The sequence below is a fragment of the Hippopotamus amphibius genome, chromosome 17 (assembly GCF_030028045.1).
Source record: "Hippopotamus amphibius kiboko isolate mHipAmp2 chromosome 17, mHipAmp2.hap2, whole genome shotgun sequence".
Taxonomy (NCBI): Eukaryota; Metazoa; Chordata; class Mammalia; order Artiodactyla; family Hippopotamidae; genus Hippopotamus; species Hippopotamus amphibius.
The window spans coordinates 39,593,905-39,615,769 of NC_080202.1; the positions used below are offsets into that span (position 1 = coordinate 39,593,905).

At 48.2% G+C, this 21,865-nt stretch overlaps 1 protein-coding gene and 2 pseudogenes across 1 annotated transcript; all 3 read right to left on the reverse strand.

Moving 5' to 3' along the window:
- Window positions 1–7,233: 7,233 nt before the first annotated feature.
- Window positions 7,234–8,109, reverse strand: GJD3 (gap junction protein delta 3). Its single transcript, XM_057717129.1, has one exon. It carries the CDS (start codon window positions 8,107–8,109, stop codon window positions 7,234–7,236), a length of 876 nt encoding a protein of 291 aa, XP_057573112.1.
- A 926-nt stretch (window positions 8,110–9,035) lies between these two features.
- LOC130839572 (kelch repeat and BTB domain-containing protein 2-like) lies at window positions 9,036–18,101 on the reverse strand (annotated as a pseudogene).
- A 1,564-nt stretch (window positions 18,102–19,665) lies between these two features.
- LOC130839573 (60S ribosomal protein L27a-like) lies at window positions 19,666–21,807 on the reverse strand (annotated as a pseudogene).
- Window positions 21,808–21,865: the final 58 nt, after the last annotated feature.

The window sequence follows — 21,865 nt, forward strand, 5'->3', positions numbered from 1 at the left end:
AGTTGCGGTGAGTGGGGGCTCTTCGTTGTGGTGCGTGGGCTCCTCATCGCCGTGGCTTCTCTTGTTGCGGAGCACAGGCTCTAGGCGCGTGGGCTTCAGTAGTTGCAGCACTTGGGCTCAATAGTTGTGGCTCACGGGCTCTAAAGCGCAGGCTCAATAGTTGTGGCACACGGGCTTAGTTGCTCCGCAGCATGTGGGATTTTCCTGGAGCAGGGCTTGAACCCGTGTCCCCTGCATTGGCAGGCAGATTCTCAACCACTGCGCCACCTAGGAAGCCCAGGAGTTCTATTTTTGGAGTGACCACAGATGACCTTCACAGCAGGAGTGCCCATTGGCATGGGGACCTGAGTCAGGGGCTCATTAGAAGCTAAGAAGAACTCAGGATTGGGATGGAAGCTTGGGAGGCCAGCCCACTGGTCCCTCTGCCTCCAGGAGGAATTGTCCTGCCATCCCCTGTCTACCCCAAGTTCACTTCTGTGGGCAGGAGGCATAGAAGACAGACAGGTGACAGGGCACCTGGATGCTCCTGGTTGAGAGGATGGAGTGCGACTGGTCTTGAGGGTCCTCAGAAGCCAGTTTTGCCCCCCTCCACACTACACATCAAGGCCCAGAGAGGGCAGTGCCCTTGCCCAGGGTCACACAGCGAGTTAGTGGCAGATCAGGGAAGAGTATTAAGGGCTCCCACCTTTCAGCCAGGGCTCTTTCCTGGATCCCTGAAGCCCTTGAAGAAGCGTCAAGCACCGAGGTCTGCAGGGGGTGGGCTGGGGAGGTGGCAGTGGAGGCTGCGTTTCGGGAAGGTTAGCAGGGTGCCTGGGCAGGAAGAGATGCCTGGGCAGGAAGAGATGCCTGGGCAGGAAAAGATTCCTGCGTCCGAAGAGTTCCTTCCACAAGGGTCCACCTGCCATTTCTACTTGAGCCATCAGGTGGCGCCAGATCCTCGCTTATGTCAGCGTCTGGGCCAGGCTGCAACGGATCCCCGAGGACAGAGGCTCTCTTCCTCTAGCAAATATTTTCTAACACTTTCTAACAGGTTTCTTTATGAACCTGACATAATTTAACATAACATACCAAACACATGCTTTAAAAAGTCACCATGCTGTCACACTATTGTAAAGGAGAAATTCAGGGAAAGTACTGTGAATTTCAACGTCAGTGCTTGGGCACAACCTTTGGGCAGATTGGACACAGTCCTATACTTGCTTCTGTTTTTAACCAACATTTGGATCTTTTTTTAAAATTTTATTTATTTATTTATTGGCTGCATTGGGTCTTCGTTGCTGCGCACAGGCATTCTCTAGTTGTCATGAGCAGAGGCCACTCTTCATTGTGGTGCTAGGGCTTTTCATTGCGTTGGCTTCTCTTGTTGTGGAGCATGGGCTCTAGGCATGCGGGCTTCAGTAGCTGTGGCACGTGGACTCAATAGTTGTGGCTTACAGGCTCTAGAGCTCAGGCTCAGTAGTTGTGACGCACGGGCTTTGTTGCTCTGCAGCATGTGGGATCTTCCCGGACCAGGACTCAAAGCCATGTCCCCTGCATTTGCAGGTGGATTCCTAACCACTGTACCACCAGGAAAGTCCCCAACATTTGGATTTAAAAGAAGAAGGTCGGAAGCTATTCTGTACAAGAAGCCCAAGAAAGTTAAAGAGTATGAGTGGATGTTGAAAAAAAACCCAGTAATGAATAATAAAATCATGCAAAAAAAAAAATCCCCAAACTAAACCCTTAATGCTTAATATGTAAAACAGAGTCAGGTTTTGGGTTCAGGTAATTATAAGGAGGTTGTTCACTATGTAAATGTCAGTGGGACATTCTAAAGGAGTGTGTGACAATTTTTTTTTAAGATAGCATTTAAAAAATTTATTTTATTTTATTTACTGCGTTGGGTCTTTGTTGCTGTGTGCGGACTTTTTCTAGTTGTGGTGAGCAGGGGCTACTCTTTGCTGTGGTGCGTGGGCTTCTCAGTGAGGTGGCTTCTCTTTTTGCTGAGCAGGGGTCCTATGCATGTGGGCTTCAGTAGTTCTGGCATGCGGACTCTAGAGCGCAGGCTCAGTAGCTGTGGCACATAGGCTTAGTTGCTCCACAGCATGTGGGGTCTTCCCAGGCCAGGGATCGAAACTGTGTCCTCTGCATTGCCAGGTGGATTCTTAACCACTGCGCCACCAGGGAAGGCTGACAATTTTTTTAAAACTTTTATTGAGATATAATTGACACACAATATTTCAAATGTACAATTTGATATTTTTTCTTATTAGTAATGTATACATGAGAGTCCCAATCTCCCAATTCATCCCACCCCAACCTCCACCCCCATCCCCCGGCTTTCCCCCCTTGGTGTCCACATGATTGTTCTCCACATCTGTGTTTATTTCTGTCTTGCAAACCGGTTGATCTGTACCATTTTTCTATATTCCGCATATGTGTTAATATACATTTGTTTTTCTCTTTCTGACTTACTTCACTCTGTATGACAGTCTCTAGATCCATCCATGTCTCTACAAATGTCCCAATTTCGTTCCTTTTTATGGCTGAGTAATATTCATTGTATATATGCACCACATCTTCTTTATCCATTCATCTGTTGTTGGACATTTAGGTTGCTTCCATGTCCTGGCTATTGTAAATAGTGCTGCAGTGAACACTGGGGTGCATGTGTCTTTTTGAATGATGGTGTTCTTTGGGTATATGCCTAGTAGTGGGATTGCTGGGTCACATGGTAACTCTATTTTTAGTTTTGCAAGGAACCTCCATACTGTTTTCCATAACAGCTGTATCAATTTACATTTCCACCAACAGCGCAAGAGCTTTCCTTTTTCTCCACACCCTCTCCAACATTTATTGTTTGTAGATTTTCTGATAATGCCCATTCTCACCTGTGTGAGGCGGGACCTCATTGTAGTTGTGATTTGCATTTCTCTAATAATTAGTGATGTTGAACAGCTTTTCATGTGCCTCTTAGCCATCTGTAGAAATGCCTATTTAGGTCTTCTGCCCATTTTTTGATTGAGTTGTTTGTTTTTTTGATATTGAGCTGCATGAACTTTTTATATATTTTGGAGATTAATCCTTTGTCTGTTGATTTGTTTGCAAATATTTTCTCCCATTCTGAGGGTTGTCGTTTCGTCTTGCTTATAGTTTCCTTTGCTGTGCAAAAGCTTTTAAGTTTCATTAGGTCCCACATTTATTTTTGTTTTTATTTCCATTACTTTAGGAGGTCTGACAATTCTTTTTCTATATATATAAATTTATTTGTTTATTTATTTATTTATTGGCTACATTGGATCTTTGTTGCTGCGCACGGGCCTTCTCTAGGTGATGCAAACATGGGCTACTCTTCATTGTGGTTCGCGGGCTCCTCATTGTAGTGGCTTCTTTGTTGTGGAGCACAGGCTCTAGGCGCGTGGGCTTCAATAGTTGTGGCATATGGGCTCAACAGTTGTGGCTCACGGGCTCTAGAGCACAGGCTCAATAGTTGTGGCGCACGGGCTTAGTTGCTCCGTGGCATGTGGAATCTTCCCAGAGCAGGGCTCGAACCCGTGTCCCCTGCATTGGCAGGTGGATTCTTAACCACTGCACCACCTAGGAAGTCCTCAACAATTCTTTATTGTGGGAAACATTGGCATTCCTAGCCCCTACCCGCCAAATGCCAACAGGGTCCCCTCATTGTGAGGACTAAAGCAGTGACCCCCACACTTAGAAAGCGCCCTCCTTGGGATAGTAACTTTGCTGCTGGGACCCTCTGGGGCTTGAGGTGGCTCTGAATAGTACACAGTTCATCCTTGTAGAGCAGAGTTTCTCATCCATGGCACAAGTGACATTTTGGGCTGGGAATTCTTTGTTGTGAGGGGCCATCCTTACACTGTAGGATGTTTAGCAGCATCCCTGGCTTCTATCTACTAGTTGCACCTTCCCTCAAGCTGTGACAACCAAATATATCTGCAGACATTGCCAAATGTCCCCTGGGGGGCAAAATTGCCCTCAGTTGAGAACCACTGCTGTGGAGTCTGGTCATCGAAGGCTGACGTGTGCTTTGCCTATGGGAGCACAGGGCAGAAGCATTTAACCAGGCTTGGAGCGGGGCTTAGAAGGCTCCCTGGAAGAGGTGCCCCCTCCCAGCTAAATCTCTAAGGGGAAGAGTTAGCCAGGTGGGATGCAGAGGTAATAAAAAGCTCCTGGTGATCAGAAACTATCCCTAGCTCTGTGTTTTAACCATTTCAGGTTTTGGTTGAAATGGTAGAAGAGGTGAGGCTGTAGAGGCTGGGACAGGCTGGTCAAGGCCAATACAGGAGCTAGACGTGATCCTGAGGGCAATGGCAGTGAAGGATTCGAAGCTAGTGAGTGAGGCGTTCAGATTAGAATTGCAGGGGGCAGGGGAAGAGGCTGAGGGAGGGAGCACCCCAGGACGTTGGTGACCAGCTGACCCTGGGCAGCCTCTGAAGGAGTGGAGAAGAGTGGCCGAGGGGAGGAAATGCTTAGGTGGTAAAATGGGAGGAGCAGGTGATTGATGCGATGTGGGAGGTGGGCAGAAGACGGGCTATGGCAACAACGGGTGGAGGTGGTGGGGGTGGTTGGGGACCCCAGCAACTGAGTGGAGCGCTAAGGAAGTTGGGGTGTCATCTGAGTTACTGGCGACCCCTCGGCGCCCCCCCCCCCACTTTACTCCTGCCCCACCAGCCTCCTGACACCTCCAGCTTATTCCTGCCTCAGGACCCCTGCTCTTGCCATTCCCTCCAATGGGAACGCTCTTCCTGGAGAAGCTTCGCGGCTGGCCCCTTGCTACGTTCTGCTCCCCGTCACTCCTTAGGGGTGTCACTCTCTCTCCCCTTACTCTTGCACCGGCTGGTGGTACAATCTGTATTTATTGTCTGCCTTCTCCACAAGAATATAAACATCACGAGGGCAAGTTTTGACCACTACGGGAACCCAGCACCTGGATCTGCTAATACAGCAGCCACTCAGCGTCTTAGATATGTGGCTGGTCCAAATTGAGATGTGCTTCAAGTGCAGAATACACACCAGACTTCAAAGACTTAGTACAAAACGGAGACTGTAAAGCATCTCCTTGATACTTGTTTTTTATATTGATGGCGTGTTGAAAAAATATTTAAAGAAAATATATTTCTGAAGAAAATATATTACTAAGATGAATTTCACCTGTTTCCTTTCACTTTGTAATGTGGCTAAGTGGAAAACTTGGACTTGCATAGGTGGCTCACACCCCCTTTCTGCAGAACAGTGCTGATCCTGAACACTGCCTGGCATACACTATGTGCTCAAGAAGTCTTTGTTGAATGAATACATATGGAAAACAGCTGGACATTCACGTCTGAGTTTGTGTGGAAGGGTCTAGGTGGCAGACACGGAACTCACTGTAGCTGGAGAGATGGTAGCACACCCCGTGAGTGTGGGTAAGCGTTTGGGCCTATGGAACACCTCCAGTTCCTCATCCAGCACAAGCTTGCTAAGCACCAACTATGGGTCTGCCAGGAGGAGAGAGCTCTGTATCCAGCAGAAGTGCTGCCTTGGGGCCTCTAGCTCTGATTTTAGAGGTTGGGTTCTTTGTCCAGGAAGGCATCTATTTTATTCCCAAATGAGATCAAAAGGCAGGTAGGCATTAGCTAGGGGAAGAGGGTGCTACAGAGAGGGAGGCCACTTCAGGCAAAGGAACAGCATGTTGAAACACTTAGAAGCAAAACTGGGTACTGTGCTTGGTAGGAACAGAAAATTCGGTACGGTTTGGAGCACAGCAACCTTGGAGAAGCCGATGTGAAGGGGCTGGAGGAGGCATGGTGACTCAGGGCCAGATGTGCGGGGCTTCAGAAGGCTCGTTCAGGTGCTGGACTTACCCTGAGGACAGGGGAGCCCCAGGGGCGTGAGTATGGGGGCGGCTTAGAAAGACTCCTCCAGCTGTTGTGTGGAGTCCAGGCAGGAGAGCTGAGGAAGAGGCGTGAAGGAAAGGAGGATAGAGAGGGAACGACCAGGGACGTAGAAGAGTGGGGTGCTGGGAGCCTGCTCAACAGGGTCTGGTGAAGCCCCAGGAGTGTGGTTAGATGGAGGCCCCTGGATTTTCCACGTAGATGCTGGCTCTGCTTATGGAGAGCATCCCCACCGGGGCAGTGAAGGAGGAAGCAGATGGGGGCAGAGGAGAGACAGGAGGGGAACAGGAGGCAGCCACGTAGACAGTTCCTTGTATTTGGGGGAGGGGGAAGGGTGGGTGGGTTGGGGAGGAGGGGAAGTGGGTGATGGCTGCAGGAAAATGCAGGGCCAGGAGCACATCTGGGGGGAGGTTTCTTCTGAGGATGTTTATAGACTGGGCTAATAGCAGCACGGAGAGGAGAGGGAAGCTAGAAGAGTCCTGCCCTCTGAGCCCATTGCCCACCCCCACTCTATCTTCACGAAAGGAGGGCCCAGCCACCTTGCTCAGGCCACAAGGTCAAGAATGGTGCCCAGACTGACTGAGGCCTGCTCAGGGTGAAGGGCCACCTCCCACTGCCTCCCCTCCCGTTCCCTTCCTGTGAGGGCTCCATCAGGAGGGGAGATCTTCCTGTGATGCCCCTGCAGGTAGGGAGGGAGCCACCGTGGCTGCTGCTGGCACTGAATCCTGGCCACCCACACAGTGCGTATCAGAGATCACACACGCAGCTCACACAGGGCACACAGATGCACGCACGTTTGCAGAACACACGCGGGGTAGGCACACACGCACCGAGAACCCGCACAAAACGGACACGTGCTTGTGCACAACCAGAGCTCACACGGGATATATGCATGCATGCACACACACACACAAAGAGCTCACAGATTTTACATGAGCGCAGGCACCGACAGCTCACACCGTATATACGTGTACGCGTGTGTGCACATACACAGAGAGCCCACAGAGGCGACGCCTCAGTCCGAACAAGGAGAGGCCCCCAGGGATGCTGGTATCACAGTTGTTTGTGTCCCCAGTAAAACAACCTGGGCTCCACCCGACCCTCCTCTTCGCATTTGCTCTGCCGTCCTCTTGTCCACCTTCTCTCAGCCCCAGGCCTCCTTCCTCTCTGCCTGGATCCCTGGCACCAAGGACCTTAGTTCATTCGATGTCCCCAGCTCAGCTGGGAAGCGCGGATGCTGCCCAGAGGGTGTGTGTGTCCTCTGCTGGGCAGGGAGCCCTGCGAACAGTTGGTGGGGAGCCATTCCTCGCCGCGGGGTGGTGGGGCCTGGCCTCTGACCTCGTCCCCGCCCCAGGCAGCTCTAGATGGCCAGGTCCTGGCGGACGGTGGCCCGCGATGCCTTGCTGCGGCCGCTGTCGCCCTCGCTGTCGCCGGCCGCCGCCCGGTGCGCATAGGCGGGCGGGGCGTCGGGGTCGGGGCCCGGGCGCCGGGCGGGCAGGGAGGGCAGGGAGGGCGGCGGCGGCGGGAGCAGCTGCTGCGCCTCCTCGTGCGCGCGGTTGCAGCGGTTGTCGCGCTCGGCCTCCCGGCGACAGCGGCCGGCGCGCGGGCGGCCCTTCCAGAGCAGGTGGCCCAGCTCGGCCACGCTGAGCAGCGCCGAGAGCAGCCCCACGGCGAAGTAGAAGATCACGAAGACGGTCTTCTCGGTGGGCCGGCTCACGAAGCAGTCCACGGTGTGCGGGCACGGCGGGCCGGAGCACACGAAGTGCGGGGCCACGCGGAAGCCGTAGAGCAGCGCCTGGCCCGCCAGGAAGGCCACCTCGGCCAGCAGGCGCAGCGCCACGCTCAGCAGGTAGCAGCGGCGCGCGCGGCGGCCCCCCGGGCGCCCCGGGCTCCCCGGCGCCCCCGCGCCGGCGTCCGCGCCGCCCGGCTCCTTGCTGGCCCGGTGCACGGAGTAGATGACGAAGAGCACCGGGGGCGCCGACAGCAACAGGATGTGGAAGAGCCAGAAGCGGTAGTGGGAGACGGGGAAGGCGCGGTCGTAGCAGGTCTGGCGACAGCCCGGCTGCAGCGTGTTGCACACGAACTCCTCCTGCTCGTCCTCGAACACGGCGCCGCCCACCGTGGCCAGCACCAGGATGCGGAATATCAGCATGACCACCAGCCACAGGCGGCCCACGAGCGGCGACTGCAGCTGCACGGCGTCCAGCAGCGAGCCGAGGAACGCCCACTCCCCCATGGCGCTGGGGACGCACGCGGGGCGGGGGGTCAGGGGCTGAAGGACGGGGGGTGCCCAGCCCTCCGTGCCCGTCGGGGTGCACCCAGTTGGACCTCCTCCACCTTCGAGGTGAGCCAGGGGGTCAGCCGGGCCTGGGTGCAGCAGGGACTTCGTGGGAACAAAGGGCTTAGCGAGGGGGGCGGGTGCGGGAAGGGTTAGGTGATGCTCAAGTATGGGCGCTGGGGAGGAGCTCCGCCTTGGTGCTCTAGTCAGACACCCATGGGCCTGTTGGGTTGGAGCCTACGCTCCTCCAGAGTCCAGGTTGGTGGGAAAGAACCTGGGAGATCAGCCCCGCGGGCCCCTGACTGCATTTGTAGAAGCAGAAACCCAGCAGCGCTCTCATGTGCTCAAGGACGCTTTCCGTGGGCAAGAGTGGTGCCCCAAACCCAGGGCTCCCACCCAATTTGGTACCCCAGGGAGGAGCAGAGCCAGCAGACCCAGAAGGACCCGCCTCCTTCTTTCTCTGCCCATTTTTCCTGCTCTTTTTACTGCAGTGAACTCCTCTTAGGATTGGGGAGCGGACACAAAGGTAACCCCACTTCCATAACTCTATCAGGATCCAGGGTCCTAAGTGTCCCCTGCCATCTGAGCTCAGTGCGGCAGGAATGCTGGCCCACCTTCTCCCATCTCCTCCCTGGTGTCCCTCTGCTTCCAGCCTCCCGTATCTCCCGAGAGCCTCCCAGCACACTCCCCCCAACAGGTTCCACAGGCCCCTGATGCCCTGAGACCATCACCCTGTAACCACTCACCCCGTAGCTGGCGCTGGGATGTTAAAGCCGAGCGAAGGACCTTGGGAGATGGCTGGGACCTGTTCCTCTGGGTCCCTCTTTCATTTTCCCTTTCAGATTTGGCCGGGATGGATGACAAGACAGGATGGCTGAGAGGGGCTAGCGCTCCCCCTTCTCTTAAAGGGACAGGGTGACCCTGTTGGCTGACTCCACCCCTGGGAACAGCCCCAGGACCACACCCCTTCCTGGGCTCTGCCTGCCCTCCCTTTCCATCCCTTCACCCACCTATACCCCACTCCCATCCCACGGCTGTGTCCCCAACTGGAAATGAGGGAGGAGGTTAACCAGAGCTGCATCCCTTACTGAAGGAAGCCCACTCCCAACAGACTCCCCCAAACTGGAAGGTCTAGATCCACTACCAAGTGACTGTCCCCTTCGAAGGCGGTCTTCAGGCCTAGAGCGAGGGTTGGTGCTGGTTGGAGGCACTGGTATTTTAAGAGGCAGCAGACACCTGGTAACTCTCCTTCTAGCTCTGCCACTACTAACCATGGACCAGTCACTCAGCTCTTCTGAGCTAGAGTCTCCTGGCTTGTTATCTGGGGAGCCTAGGCCGGCTGACCTCCAAGTTCTCTTCCACCTCTGTGTCTTAATGCTAAGGTCCCAATCATGTTCAGAGAACAAAAAAAGGCTGAGCCCAGAAAAATATGCCCTTTTGGAAAAACATTAAGGTATCAAGGGTGTCTGGCTTTGGAACTTAAGTAAAAGCTTTGGTTTCATTCTTGCTTTTCTGTAATTTCCAGATATACTGTAATGAGCATGTCATTTTACAATGCGAAAAATAAATAGGAAGAAAGGCTTCTTTCCCCCCAGTGAGGCTCTGAACTGAATCCCCTTCCACTGCTCTAGGTGGCAGGAGAAGCTGTCCCATAGGGATGGGGGGTTAGGATGACCAGTGGTGACCTGAGTGGCCAGGGAGGGGACACTCCCAGGTTGAGTGCTCGTCTGTCCCTCTGCCTTTCCAGGAGTCTGCGCAACCCACACCATTCCCCTCCTTCCCCTGTGCAGCTGCTCTGGGCCAGGCCCTGGGCCCCACTCATCACACGAATTAGCTCATTGACTCCTCCTGATGACCCCAGCAGGAGGGAAGCTGAGACACAGAGGGTCTACGTCACTGGGCACAGTCACGCAGCAAGAAAGAGCAGGTCCTGGCCTTACGCCCAGCCTCAGTGGTTTTGAGCCCATGTTCTTATTAAGCTCTTTGTGGAACTGTCCCCGCTCCAGCCTGGCTGGGCTTCCCAGGTGGCATCCCAGGGTCTGACGGTCCCTAGGGCTTTACGTGGGGCTGGTGGGGACCATGCCAGGACTCACCTCTTCGGTGACACTTTCTCTCCTCTCCAGCCATGGGCACCTGTATGGTTTTTCATGTGCGGATGGGGACCCCTGGCCTGATGTCAGAAAGGAGTGGGAAGTGTGTCCTTTACCCACACTGGCTCAGGGGCCTCGCCCAGCCTGGAAAAACCCTAGGTTGATGCTTGGGAGTGCTAGGGTTCCCTTGGGCCTGGGCCTGGGTGGGGAGACACTGGCCTGGACCAAGTCCAAGGGAAAGCACATGCTGGGTCCCATTCTGAAAACAGGATGTGGGGTGGGGGCACTACCGGCCTGCCCATTCCCAACCTCCACCTGCTCCTGGCCAAGCTGCTCCCTGACCCCCGACCCCTCCCCTCAGCCACGGGGGCTCAGGAACACACCTCATCTCCCCTGCAATGGTCCCTGCCCTGACCTCATGGCCACTGCCGGGTCAGGCCACCAGCCCAGCCTGGAAAAATCCTCATCGGACAGACCCATCTGCCCATGGAGAGTGGAAAGTGGCAGACGTGGTGGGATGGGCAGGGAGGGTGGGGGACGTGGAGCCCTGTGCTGTCCCCCGTCCATGATACCACAGGGCCAGACACAGGAGACTCTGCAATCTCCCAGGGGCCCACCCTCCTTCCCAGACGCCGTCCAGCCTGGGAGGAGGTGTTGCTGATGCTGCCCAGAGCTGGCGGCATGTGGCCCCGTTCTTGGCCAAACTTGAGGTCTGGGGCTGGGCTCAGGGGCCCGTCCTGCCCTGGTCCACGTTTTTGTCTCTGTCCCAGATACCTCACCCCGGCCCATCAGGCTGTGGAGCCACTTCTATGTCCATCACACGTGAACACACACATGCGGGCACATACATGTTGGTACCTGTTAAATTCATACCAGTGACATCATCAACACACGACTGTGTGTTTTCTCTCTCCTGTGTCCCTCTAACATTTAAAAAATTTTTACATAAACGCTGCTTTTTAGTGCAGTGTTTCCTAACTGGAATTTAACCCCGACCTCTTATCCCCTTTCTCAGCTTTATTTCCTTTGCACTGACCACTTCATAACGTTCCTTTTTTTTTTTTTTTTCAATGCTTTGTAACATCCATCTCCTCCCTTAGTGTGTAAGCCTCAGGAGGGCAGGGATTTTTGGTGCTTTATACACTGTCCTGCCTCCAACACCTAGAACAGTTCCTGGCGCTTCGTAGAAGATCAGTAAATATTTGTGGGGCGGCAGAATGAATGAATTGGGGTGGGAGGATCACGGAGGGTGCAGATCTTCTCCATCCTAAGAAGATGAGGACGCTGCTGGTCTGCTCTGCTCTCTGATATCCTCCAGGGTTTGTGACCACTTAAATGGCCAATTAGGTCTGAGATGGGTAATCGGAATGTCCAGTCCTGGGTAGAAACGAAAACTCCAAAATGGGTTAATGCTGAAAATCTCCTGCCCCAGCTCGACCAGAGCAGGGAGGGTGAGGGGGTGAGAGGTGGTGGGCATGATTGGTTCTCCTTGGTTACCCCTCCTAGTCCTCTACAGCCCTTCCCCCACAGAGCTGTGCAGTTTCTGATCCTGCCCCCAGGCTTGAAAACCCTCCAGACAAGATGACCTTCTGTTCACCGGTGGCCCCAGTTCTCTGTCTCCTCCTCTCCGTCTTCAGCCTTTGGCTCCCCATAGACCCCTCAGGCTCTGCGATTTTATCACCAGCTGGGACCTGCTTCCCTGTTCAGCCTTACCTCCTCCCTTGGCTCTATAATTATTTAAGATGAGGTTCAGCTGTAACAGTAAAAATACTAAACAGTGGCTCAAACCAGAGAGAAGCTTGTTTCTCTCTCACATAAATGGAGGAGGGCAGTGGGTCAGCTCTGTGTCCCAAACTGGCTGCTCCCAAACCCCTCCCTGGGTGTGGCCCCCTCCTCCATGATCCACAGAGTATGTCACATTCCAGGCAATGGAGGGAGAAAGGGATGCAGATGGGAGAAATAGGTGCAAGAACATCTGGCTTAAAAACGTCCTGGGGAGCTGCCACATGACCCACCTGCTCGCGTATGATTGGCTGGGATGACCTTCTGCAAGGAAGCTTGGGAAATGGAATCTTTATCCTATGTGGCCTTGCACGGGAGAAGCGAGGACATAGTCCTCTCTGTCACAGCTCTGCCTCTGGTACTGACTCTCCGCACTGAGATGGGGCGTCAGAGAGACTCAGTTCCCCCCAAGTCTGCCCCCACCAGCTGCTCCTGCACAGCTGCTTTCTGAGGAAGAGGGAAGCCTCCTCAGTTGAGCTTGTCACCTTGTCCCCAGGTCCTTCCAAACCACTGCACCTATAGGCCTTCATTCACGTGCGTCTGCCAGGTCCTGTTCACGCTTTCTTGTCCTTGGGCAGAAGAGCCATAATTGCCAACTGGAGGCCCCAACCTGGTCTCTTTCCCCCAACTCACCCATTTCTAGGTCAAAGGCGTAGCAACTTTGCTCAGGAAGATAACTGGGCTTGAGGCTGGTTAGGACCTGCAGGCAGCCTCACCTGAGAGACCAAGGGGCTTGAGGGTCACTTTTCCTTTCCTTGAAAGCCCACAATGAACAACAAAGGAAGTAAACTGCTTTGGGATTGAGGTGGGGAAGGGGACGGGTTTGATTGGCAAGAGGCATTTTTCAAAGTCCGCTTCCCCTCTGCGCAGCTCTGAATGGCTGGTGTTTACAACGTCAAGATGCACAAGCAGCTGCAATTGTGCCTGTGGCCCTGTGACCTTCTCTCCACCCCTCTGGGGGCAGAAGTAGGATCAGGTTAACTCAAGATCACAGACCAAAGTAACTCTCTCTCTGAAAAAAGTCCAGAGGACTGCCCTCCACCAGGCCCTGGAAAGTCGCAGGAAGTTACTAGAGGCAGAAGACAAAGTCACTTGTGGACTGGGCTTCCTTTCCTCTAGCTGATTGGGCTTCCTTTCCTCCAGCTAAGGTATCTTTTTGCTCTCACCGGGATGTACTGGGGCCACCTTGAGGCTAGTGAAGAGAGTGTCTTATTCAAAAGAAACCAATCTGACTCCAGAAAGTACTGAGGAAAAATGTAAGAGGGAGAGTGAAATGATACAACTGCTTTGAAAAAGTTTGGCAGTTTCTTAGAAAGGTATACGTATACTTAACAAGTGACCAACAATTCCACTCCTAGGTTTTTACCTGAGACAGGAAAAAAATACGTCTATCAAAAAGATTTGCACTCTCATGTTCATAACAGCTTTATTTATAGTAGGCCCAAACTGGAAACAACCCAAATGTCCATCAGCAGGTGAATGGATAAACAAATCCATACCATGGAATAATGTTTGGCAATTAAAAAAGAAAGGGGAACGATTGATACATGCAACAAATATGGTTAAATTTCAACAACATTGTGCCAAATGGAAAAGCCAGACACAAAAGCGTACATACTCTTATGAAATATGAAGTTTTTTTTTTAAAGCTCTTTATTGGAATATAATTGCTTTACACTGTTGTGCCAGTTTTTGAGGTACACCAAAGTGAATCAGCAAAATATGAAGTTCTTGAGTAGGTAAAACTAACCCATAATGGTAGAAATCAGATCAGGGTTTGGGGTCAGGGTTGAAGAGACACATAAGAATTTTGGGGGGTGATGGAAATGTTTCACATCTTGATTGTGATGGTGGCTATGCAGGAGTGTTCAGTTTTCAAAAGTCATCAATATATATACTTAGAAGGGGTGCCTTTTATGTATGTAAATTGCACCTCAATAAAATTGATATAAAAAGAAAGTAATGTTGGTCTGTGCTGAAATTCTTTTGAGGAGGTGATGAGAGCGATTAAGACTTTTTCTAAGTCACCATTCCATCTCTCTCTCTAACGCTCTGGGCAAGTCTCTCTTTCCTCTTTCTCTCCCTTCACCCTCATGTCCCCCCACAATCCACACTGGTCATCCTTCCCCCCTTTACAACTGCCTCTTTCCCATTCTTTATGAAATAGAGCAATTTGGGGACTTCCCTGGTGGTCCAGTGGGTAAGACTCTGGGGCCCCAATGCAGGGGGCAGGGATTCGCTCCCTGGTCAGGAAGCTAAGATCCCTCGTGCATGCTGTAACTAAGAAGCCTGCATGCTGCAACTAAAAAAAATCCTGCATGCAGCAACTAAGGCCCGGCGCAGCCTAAATAAATAAATATTAAAAAGAAAAAAGAGAAGAAATAGAGCCATTTGGTTTGTTCCCAACAGTCTGAGTTTGATGTCTGAAGGAGGCTTTTGTGCACAAAATCAATATCCTTGGATTTAAATTTATATTCACTTTATTAAAACAAACAAAAAAATCTAACATTTTTCTTGTCAAGTTCAACTTATACATTGTTATCCTAGTTATACATTTAATATAATTTGAGTATAAAAATAAGAATAATCACTTTCACTTGCTCTTTAACATTCAATTATAATTTTGAGAAGTTAAATTTGTGTAAGCAATGGACACTAATTACAAACCTGATTGATTAAATTTCCAAACATTTCCAATGCCTAATGGGACTGAGAACTCTAACAAGTAATTATCTTCTGATACATTAAAACAACTCCTGTAAAGCTAATAAACCAAATGTACAAATGTAGTAATTCAAGTTCTTTTCAATTTTATAGTAGTGTTTACAAATTTAATCAAACTTGCTAAACTTTTGGGAATCCCCTGGCAGTCCAGTGGTTAGGACTCCGAGCTTTCACTGCGCAGGGCGTGGGTTCATGGATCAGGGACTTAAGATCCTGCAAGCTGCGAGGCACACCCCTTCCCCCCACCAAGTTAAACTTTTACAATTAAAATATCATCTAAAAATAAATTACACACTTAAATTGAAATTACAAGGCAAATCTGTCAGATTCCCTCACTTAAATTTCTCTTAAGCTTTAGGAACATTAAAAATATGTAATACAAACACATCCTGAATGATTATGAAACATTCCTAAATTTAACACAAAATTATAAGTACTGTGAGTTTGATTACTTCATCATTTCTATAGTTCTATCTTTACCTTCAAGTTTGTATGTAGAGTCATCTACCTAACTCAGAACAGTTCAATCATGTCAAATGGACTGAAGATTTCTTTTTTTTTTCTTTTTTTTTTTCTTTTTTTGGGGGTACACCAGGTTCAATCATCTGTTTTTATACACACATCCCCGTATTCCCTCCCTTCCTTGACTCCCCCTGAAGATTTCTTTTTTTAAAAAATTGAAGTATAGTTGTTTTACAGTGCTGTGTTCCTTTCTGCTGTACAGCAAAATGATTCAGTTATACACATATATGCACTTTTTAAATATTGTTTTCCATTATGGTTTATCACAGGATATTGAATATAGTTCCCTGTGCTCTACAGCAGGACCTTGTTGTTTATCCATTCTCTATATAATAGCTTACGTCTGCTAACCCCAATCTCCCATTCTGTCCCTCCTCCAGCCTCTTCCCCCTTGGCAACCACAAGTCTGTTTTCTACGTCCATGAGTCTGTTTCTGTCTGTATTTCATAGATAGGTTCATTTGTGGCATATTTTAGATTCCACATGTAAGTGATGTCATATGGTATTTGTCTTTCTCTTTCTGACTTACTTCACTTAGTATAATAATCTCTAGTTGCATCCATGTTGCTGCAAATGGCACTATTTTGTTCTTTTTATGACTTAGTAGTATTCCATTGTATATATGCACCACATCTTCTTTATCCATTGATCTGTTGATGGACATTTAGGTTGTTTCCATGTCTTCGTTATTGTGAATAGTGCTGCTAAGAACATAGAGGTGTATGTATCTTTTTGAATTATAGTTTTATCTGGATATATGCTCAGGAGTGGGGTTGCTGGATCATATAGTAGCTCTGTTTTTAGTTTTCTGAAGAATCTCCATACTGTTTTCCATAGTGGCTGCACCAACAGTGTAGGAGGGTTTCTACACTGATATCTTAATGTGGTGTCTACCAGAGCTCTCCACTGTACAGGTAACTTTTTGCTTTGGAATTTATTAAAGGTATGGGTTTACATTCTCATTTTTAGCCTTTTCACGTTTATTGCTTTTTGTCTCTTGTTTAGCAAAGATCATTACAAAGCACATAATTTGGGTATGCACCCGGAATTCTACAACCATACAGGTGGTAATGCAATCATTTCTCCACCCAGTTCAAACTTCTCTGTTCTATCTAGCAAGTGAAGATACATTTGCGGTTTCCATGGAGATTCTTCAAGGCAGCATTGATAGTTTCCCCATGGTGCATTGCAAATCTCTCCCCAATAACCACAATGCATGTTCTGGTCAATTCCAGATCATATTGGTAGGTGACATTTTTAGTTCTCTCTTTTAAGTGGTTTTCTTGCATAAAAACACTCAGCTCTAACATGGGTGTCAGAGTATCACTTAGGAGGAATATTGGCCAAAATTTCCCATTCACCTTTTAAAAAAAATTTTATTTATGTTTTAAAAGTTTTGTCTGTGTTGGGTCTTCGTTGCTGTGCGAGGGCTTTCTCTAGTTGTGGTGAGTGGGGGCTACTCTTCATTGAGGTGCACGGGCTTCTCAGTGTGGTGGCTTCTCTTGTTTTGGAGCACAGGCTGTAGGTACATGGACTTCAGTAGTTGCAACATGTGGGCTCAGTAGTTGTGGCACATGGGCTTTGTTGCTCTGTGGCTTGTGAGATCTTCCTGGACCAGGGATCGAACCCGTGTCCCCTGCATTTGGCAGGCGGATTCTTAACCTGCACCACCAGGGAGGTCCCCCCCACTCACTTTTATTAACGTGATTTTCCACAATTATGGAAGACACATCTACTTTGTTAGAAGGGAGTTTTATGCACTACACAAAACGTTATTACCAAAAACTGCAGCCCAAGCAAAGGATGTGCTAGTCTGCCTCATGGCCACTGTTTCAGACCTTGGGAAGTGACTCTATAAGAGGTTCAATATCATCACATAATTGCGGTGTGGACCATGACTGCCGAACACAAGATAATGGGCTCACCCTTGTCTGCTCATCCTCCTGTGTCATAGCTTTCAGTAGCTCTCTGATAAGTTCTCTGTCTATTCACTCTCCTCCAGTTTATACCAATAGTTATAGGCGTCACAGCAAACCATAGGTGAATTTATGTGGACAAAAAGCATAAGGGTCTTTGGAAATCTTGCTGCACATTGGACCAGTAAAAGTAATTCCAGATCTGAGGGCAGCTTGGAGTTGGCGTGTTTTTACTGATTCGTTTTTGTTTTTCAGAGCGACTTGACTGCCTGCTCTAAAGATGTTGTTATCAGGAGTTATATCTGCCCAACCTTATGCAGATCAGCTGATGGGCTGCAGAGCTTGTGAATTTTTTCTACCTGCGGATCGTACAAACAGAAAAGTAAAGACTACAGGGCTCTTCAGAAGTTGCTTTAATGGAAATCATCGTCTCCTCTTTAGTCATTCCAAGAGCATGCACTTTGATGTGGTTGAGAAATATCATGAAGGTGGTTCTGTGTTCAACTCTACCCGCAGCTCAGCAGCTTGGCAAACTGTCTCCTCACTTCTCACAGGTAAATTGTCACTAATGAGAATGCCTGTCAGTAGTTCAAGTTGCAGCTGCGTGGAGGCTTTCTGGTGGTGCCCAGAAGTGAATTGTGCCCACCAATCTTTTAGCATTTTAATTCCTTACAGCTGAAGAGGTAGGCAAAACTCAACAATTCTCTGCACTTATTATTTTTTAATTATTTTTGGCACTGTCGTAACACATCTTCTTGTAGGAAGCACGTTGTTTCATAAAACTGTTCTACAGCGCTGTCATTTATTGCTGCGTGACTGTGTGTGCATAAGTTACCCTTAACTATAAGGCAGTGTAGTGACACCAACGTTCCCTAGGTGTGAGTGTGTCTATTCTCACGAGTTCATTCATAAACATGGCTGAGAACAAGAACTCACATCGCAAGAACTGCCTATGGCAAGAGAGTTCAATGCCTTCAATGGCAAATACTAGGCCAGTGAGGAACTGCTCTTTGTTGGAGAGGTTTTTTTTCTTAAATAAATTTATTTATTTATTTATTGGCTGCATTGGGTCTTCGTTGCTGCACACGGGCTCAACAGTTGTGGCTCATGGTCTCTAGAGTGCAGGCTCAATAGTTGGGGTGCACGGGCTTAGTTGCTGCATGGCATGTGGGATCTTCCTGGAGCAGGGCTCGAACAGGTGTCCCCTGCATTGGCAGGCAGATTCTAAACCACTGTGCCACCTAGGAAGTCCCCATAAGTTTGTTTTCTATGTCTGTGAGTCTGTTTCTGTTTTGTAAATAAGTTCATTTGTACTATTTTTTAGATTATACATGTAAGTGATATCATATATTTGTCTTTCTCTGTTTGACTTCACTTAGTATGATCATCTCTAGGTCCATCCATGTTGCTGTAAATGGCATTATTTTATTCTTTCTTATGGTTAAGTAGTATTCTGTTGTGTATATATACGTCTTTATCCATTCATCTGTCAAAGGACACAGATTGTTTCCATGTCTAGGCTGTTGTAAATAGTCCTGCAATGAAAGTTGGGGTGCATGTATCTTTTCTGGATATACGCCCAGGAGTGGGATTGCTGGAACATATGGTAACTCTATTTTTAGTTTTTTAAGGTAGCTCCCTACTGTTTTCCATAGTGGCTGTGCAAATTTACATTCCCATCAACGGTGTAGGAGGATTTCCTTCTCTCCACTCCCTCTCTAGCATTTATTATTTGTAGACTTTTTTTTTTTTTTTAAGATTCTTTCCCCATGTAGGCCACTACAGAGTATTGAGTATAGTTCCCTGTGCTACCCAGCAGGTTATTTTTAGTTATCTGTTTTACATATAGCAGTGTGTATATGTCAGTCCCAATCTCCCAATTTATCCCTCCCCCGCCCCTCCCTTTTCCCCTGGTAGTCATAAGTTTTCTACATCTGTGACTCTACTTCTGTTTTGTAAGTAAGTTCATTTGTTCCCCCCTTTTTTAGATTCCACATATAAGTGATATCATATGATATTTGTCTTTCTGTGTCTGACTTCACTCAGTATGACAATCTCTAGGTCCATCCATGTTGCTGTAAATGGCATTATTTTGTTTTTTTTATTACTGAGTAATATTCCATTGTTGTATATATGTACACCTTCTTTATCCATTCCTCTGTTGATGGACATTTAGGTTGCTTCCATGTCCTGGCTACTGTAAATAGTGCTGCAGTGAACATTGGGGTGCATGTATCTTTTTGAATTATGGTTTTCTCCAGGTATATGCCCAGGAGTGGGACTGTTGGATCTTATGGTAGCTCTGTTTTTAGTTTTGTAAGGAGCCTCCATCCTGTTCTCCATAGTGGCCACACCAATTTACATTCCTACCAGCAGTTGTAGGAGGATTTCTTTTTCTCCACACCCTCTCCAGCATTTATTATTTGTAGACTTTTTTTAAAGCAGTTGTTAACATTTAATGAATCTCCTGCCACGTGGCTTCAAGCTACTAGGACACGTGCCCCACCCACACCCTTAATCTTTTCAGCTCTTCTGCTGAGGAATTTGACCTTCACGATGACAGGCTGCTTTGGGAGCTTTCCCTTCCCCAGAACTTTGTGTTAGCTTTTTGGCCAACCCAATAATAGCCTGATCACACCACATCAATGATAGGGGCAGCTCATTTTGTTCTTGGAAGCATTTAGCAGTGTCTGCTCACTGACCAAAGTCCACAATTTATCAAAGTTGACAGCTGGGCAGTAGCTCTGGTTCCTCCTTAAGTGTAATGCCTCATTCCAACTTTCCCAAATTATCCTGGGTGATATTTGTGGAAGTTGATCCCGTGGTGATGCATGCCACCTGGCCTCCTGGGTGCTCCTGGTGTTTGCCCATGCAGCCACGGCTGTGGCTCATGTGGCCCTAAGTTTCCAGGTCCTTCTTAGTCTGCATGGCTGTAGACTTTTTGATGATGGCCATTCTGACCAGTGTGATACCTCATTGTAGTTTTTATTTGCATTTCTCTACAGGTCCACGTGATCTTCTCTGCGGCATTCAGAACCAAGGCTGCCATGTCCACTATCCTAGGTCATCCTGGCTTCTTTAGGTTCCAAAATGGATTTTGGAGTTTGTATAGTCAGGGTTCTCCATAAGAACAGATTTTACATATATATATATATATATATATATATATATTTTAGTTATTTAGTTATTTATTTGTTATAGGAATTGGCTCACAATTATGGAGGCTGAGAAATCCCATGATCTGCTGTCTGCAAACTGGAGAATCAGGAAAGCTGGGGGTGTAATTCAGTTTGAGTCTGAAGGCCTGTGAACCAGGAGCACTGATGTCCAAGGGCAGAAGACAGACACCTCAGCTTAGAGCAAATTTGACCTCCCTCCACCTTTTTATTCTATTCAGGTCCTCAATGGATTGGATCATCCCACCTGCATTGGTGGAATCATCTCAACTCAGTCTACTGATTCAGATGCTAATCTTTTCCAGAGACACTCTACAGACACACTGAGATATAATATTTTACCAGCTATCTGGGGATGCCTTAGCCCACTCAAGTTGACACATACAATTAACCATCACAGAGATTTTCAATACAGCCTGCACACATCCTGCTCAGATTTGCAAGGATGCAGCCCATGAGTGAAAAATCACCTAAGGGCAACTCCTTGAGTGGTACCAGTTCAGCATCATATTAGAACTGGAACCTGTATATTACTTTTATAACCAGAAAAAAAATTAAAAAGTTATATTTCATTTTGAAAGAAAATATGTAACATAACTATTTTTGTAAACTATAGGAAGAGGCAAAGAAGAAAACAAAAATCACCCAAATCTCATTATCCAGAGAAAAGCAACTGACATTTTGCTGCAACTTGCAATAAGGCTTTTCTACGCATACTGTGTTGGTTCTCAAACTTCAGTGTGCATCAGGATTAGCTGGAGTGCTTGTTAAAACAAGTGCTTTTAAGTCAGTAGTTCTGGGGTGGGCCCAATAATAAGAATTTCTAACTGCCTCTCTGGTCTTGCTGCTGTGGCCAGTCCAGGGACCACATAGAGAAGCACTGGTTTAAAGTTTACACCTTTGCAGGGTCTCCAACCAGCAGCATTGACATCACTTGGGAACTTGTTAGTAATACAATCTCAGGTCCCACCCCAGACCTACTGAATCAGAATCTGCAGTTTAACAAGATCCTTAAGGGAGTTGAAACACAAGTTTGAGAAGCTCTAGTTTGTATTTGAGCCTCATGCTGTCTAAAAGACAGCTTATCTGCCCTACTTTATTGTGATCTAATTTACACACAATAAAATGAACCATTTTATAATTAAATGTTTTGACAAATTATACAAGAGTTTGGTATCTTCCCCCTCTATCTAACAGAATGAGGACTTTCCTGTGCTACCAAATATTTTGGGAAAACATGACTTTTAATTGGCTTTATAATACATGGTAAATAAGGATGTGCCAGTTTAACCGATTTTTCTATTGTGGGACATCTCTGCTCCCGGTTTTCCACCAGTGTAAATAATGCCTCAATGGACTCATTTGGACAAAAACTTTACACTTTTCAGACTGCAGAATAATTTTCCAAAAGTGTTAGTACCAAGGCAGGCAAGAACAAACGTCCATTGCGGTTCAAAAAAAAGTTTAATGAATTAAAAAATTTGCTGTCAGAATTCCCTTGGTG

Coding starts and splice junctions, on each gene's coding strand:
- GJD3 (XM_057717129.1), bottom strand. CDS start 8,109: ATGGGGGAGTGGGCGTTCCTCGGCTCGCTGCTGGACGCCGTGCAGCTG.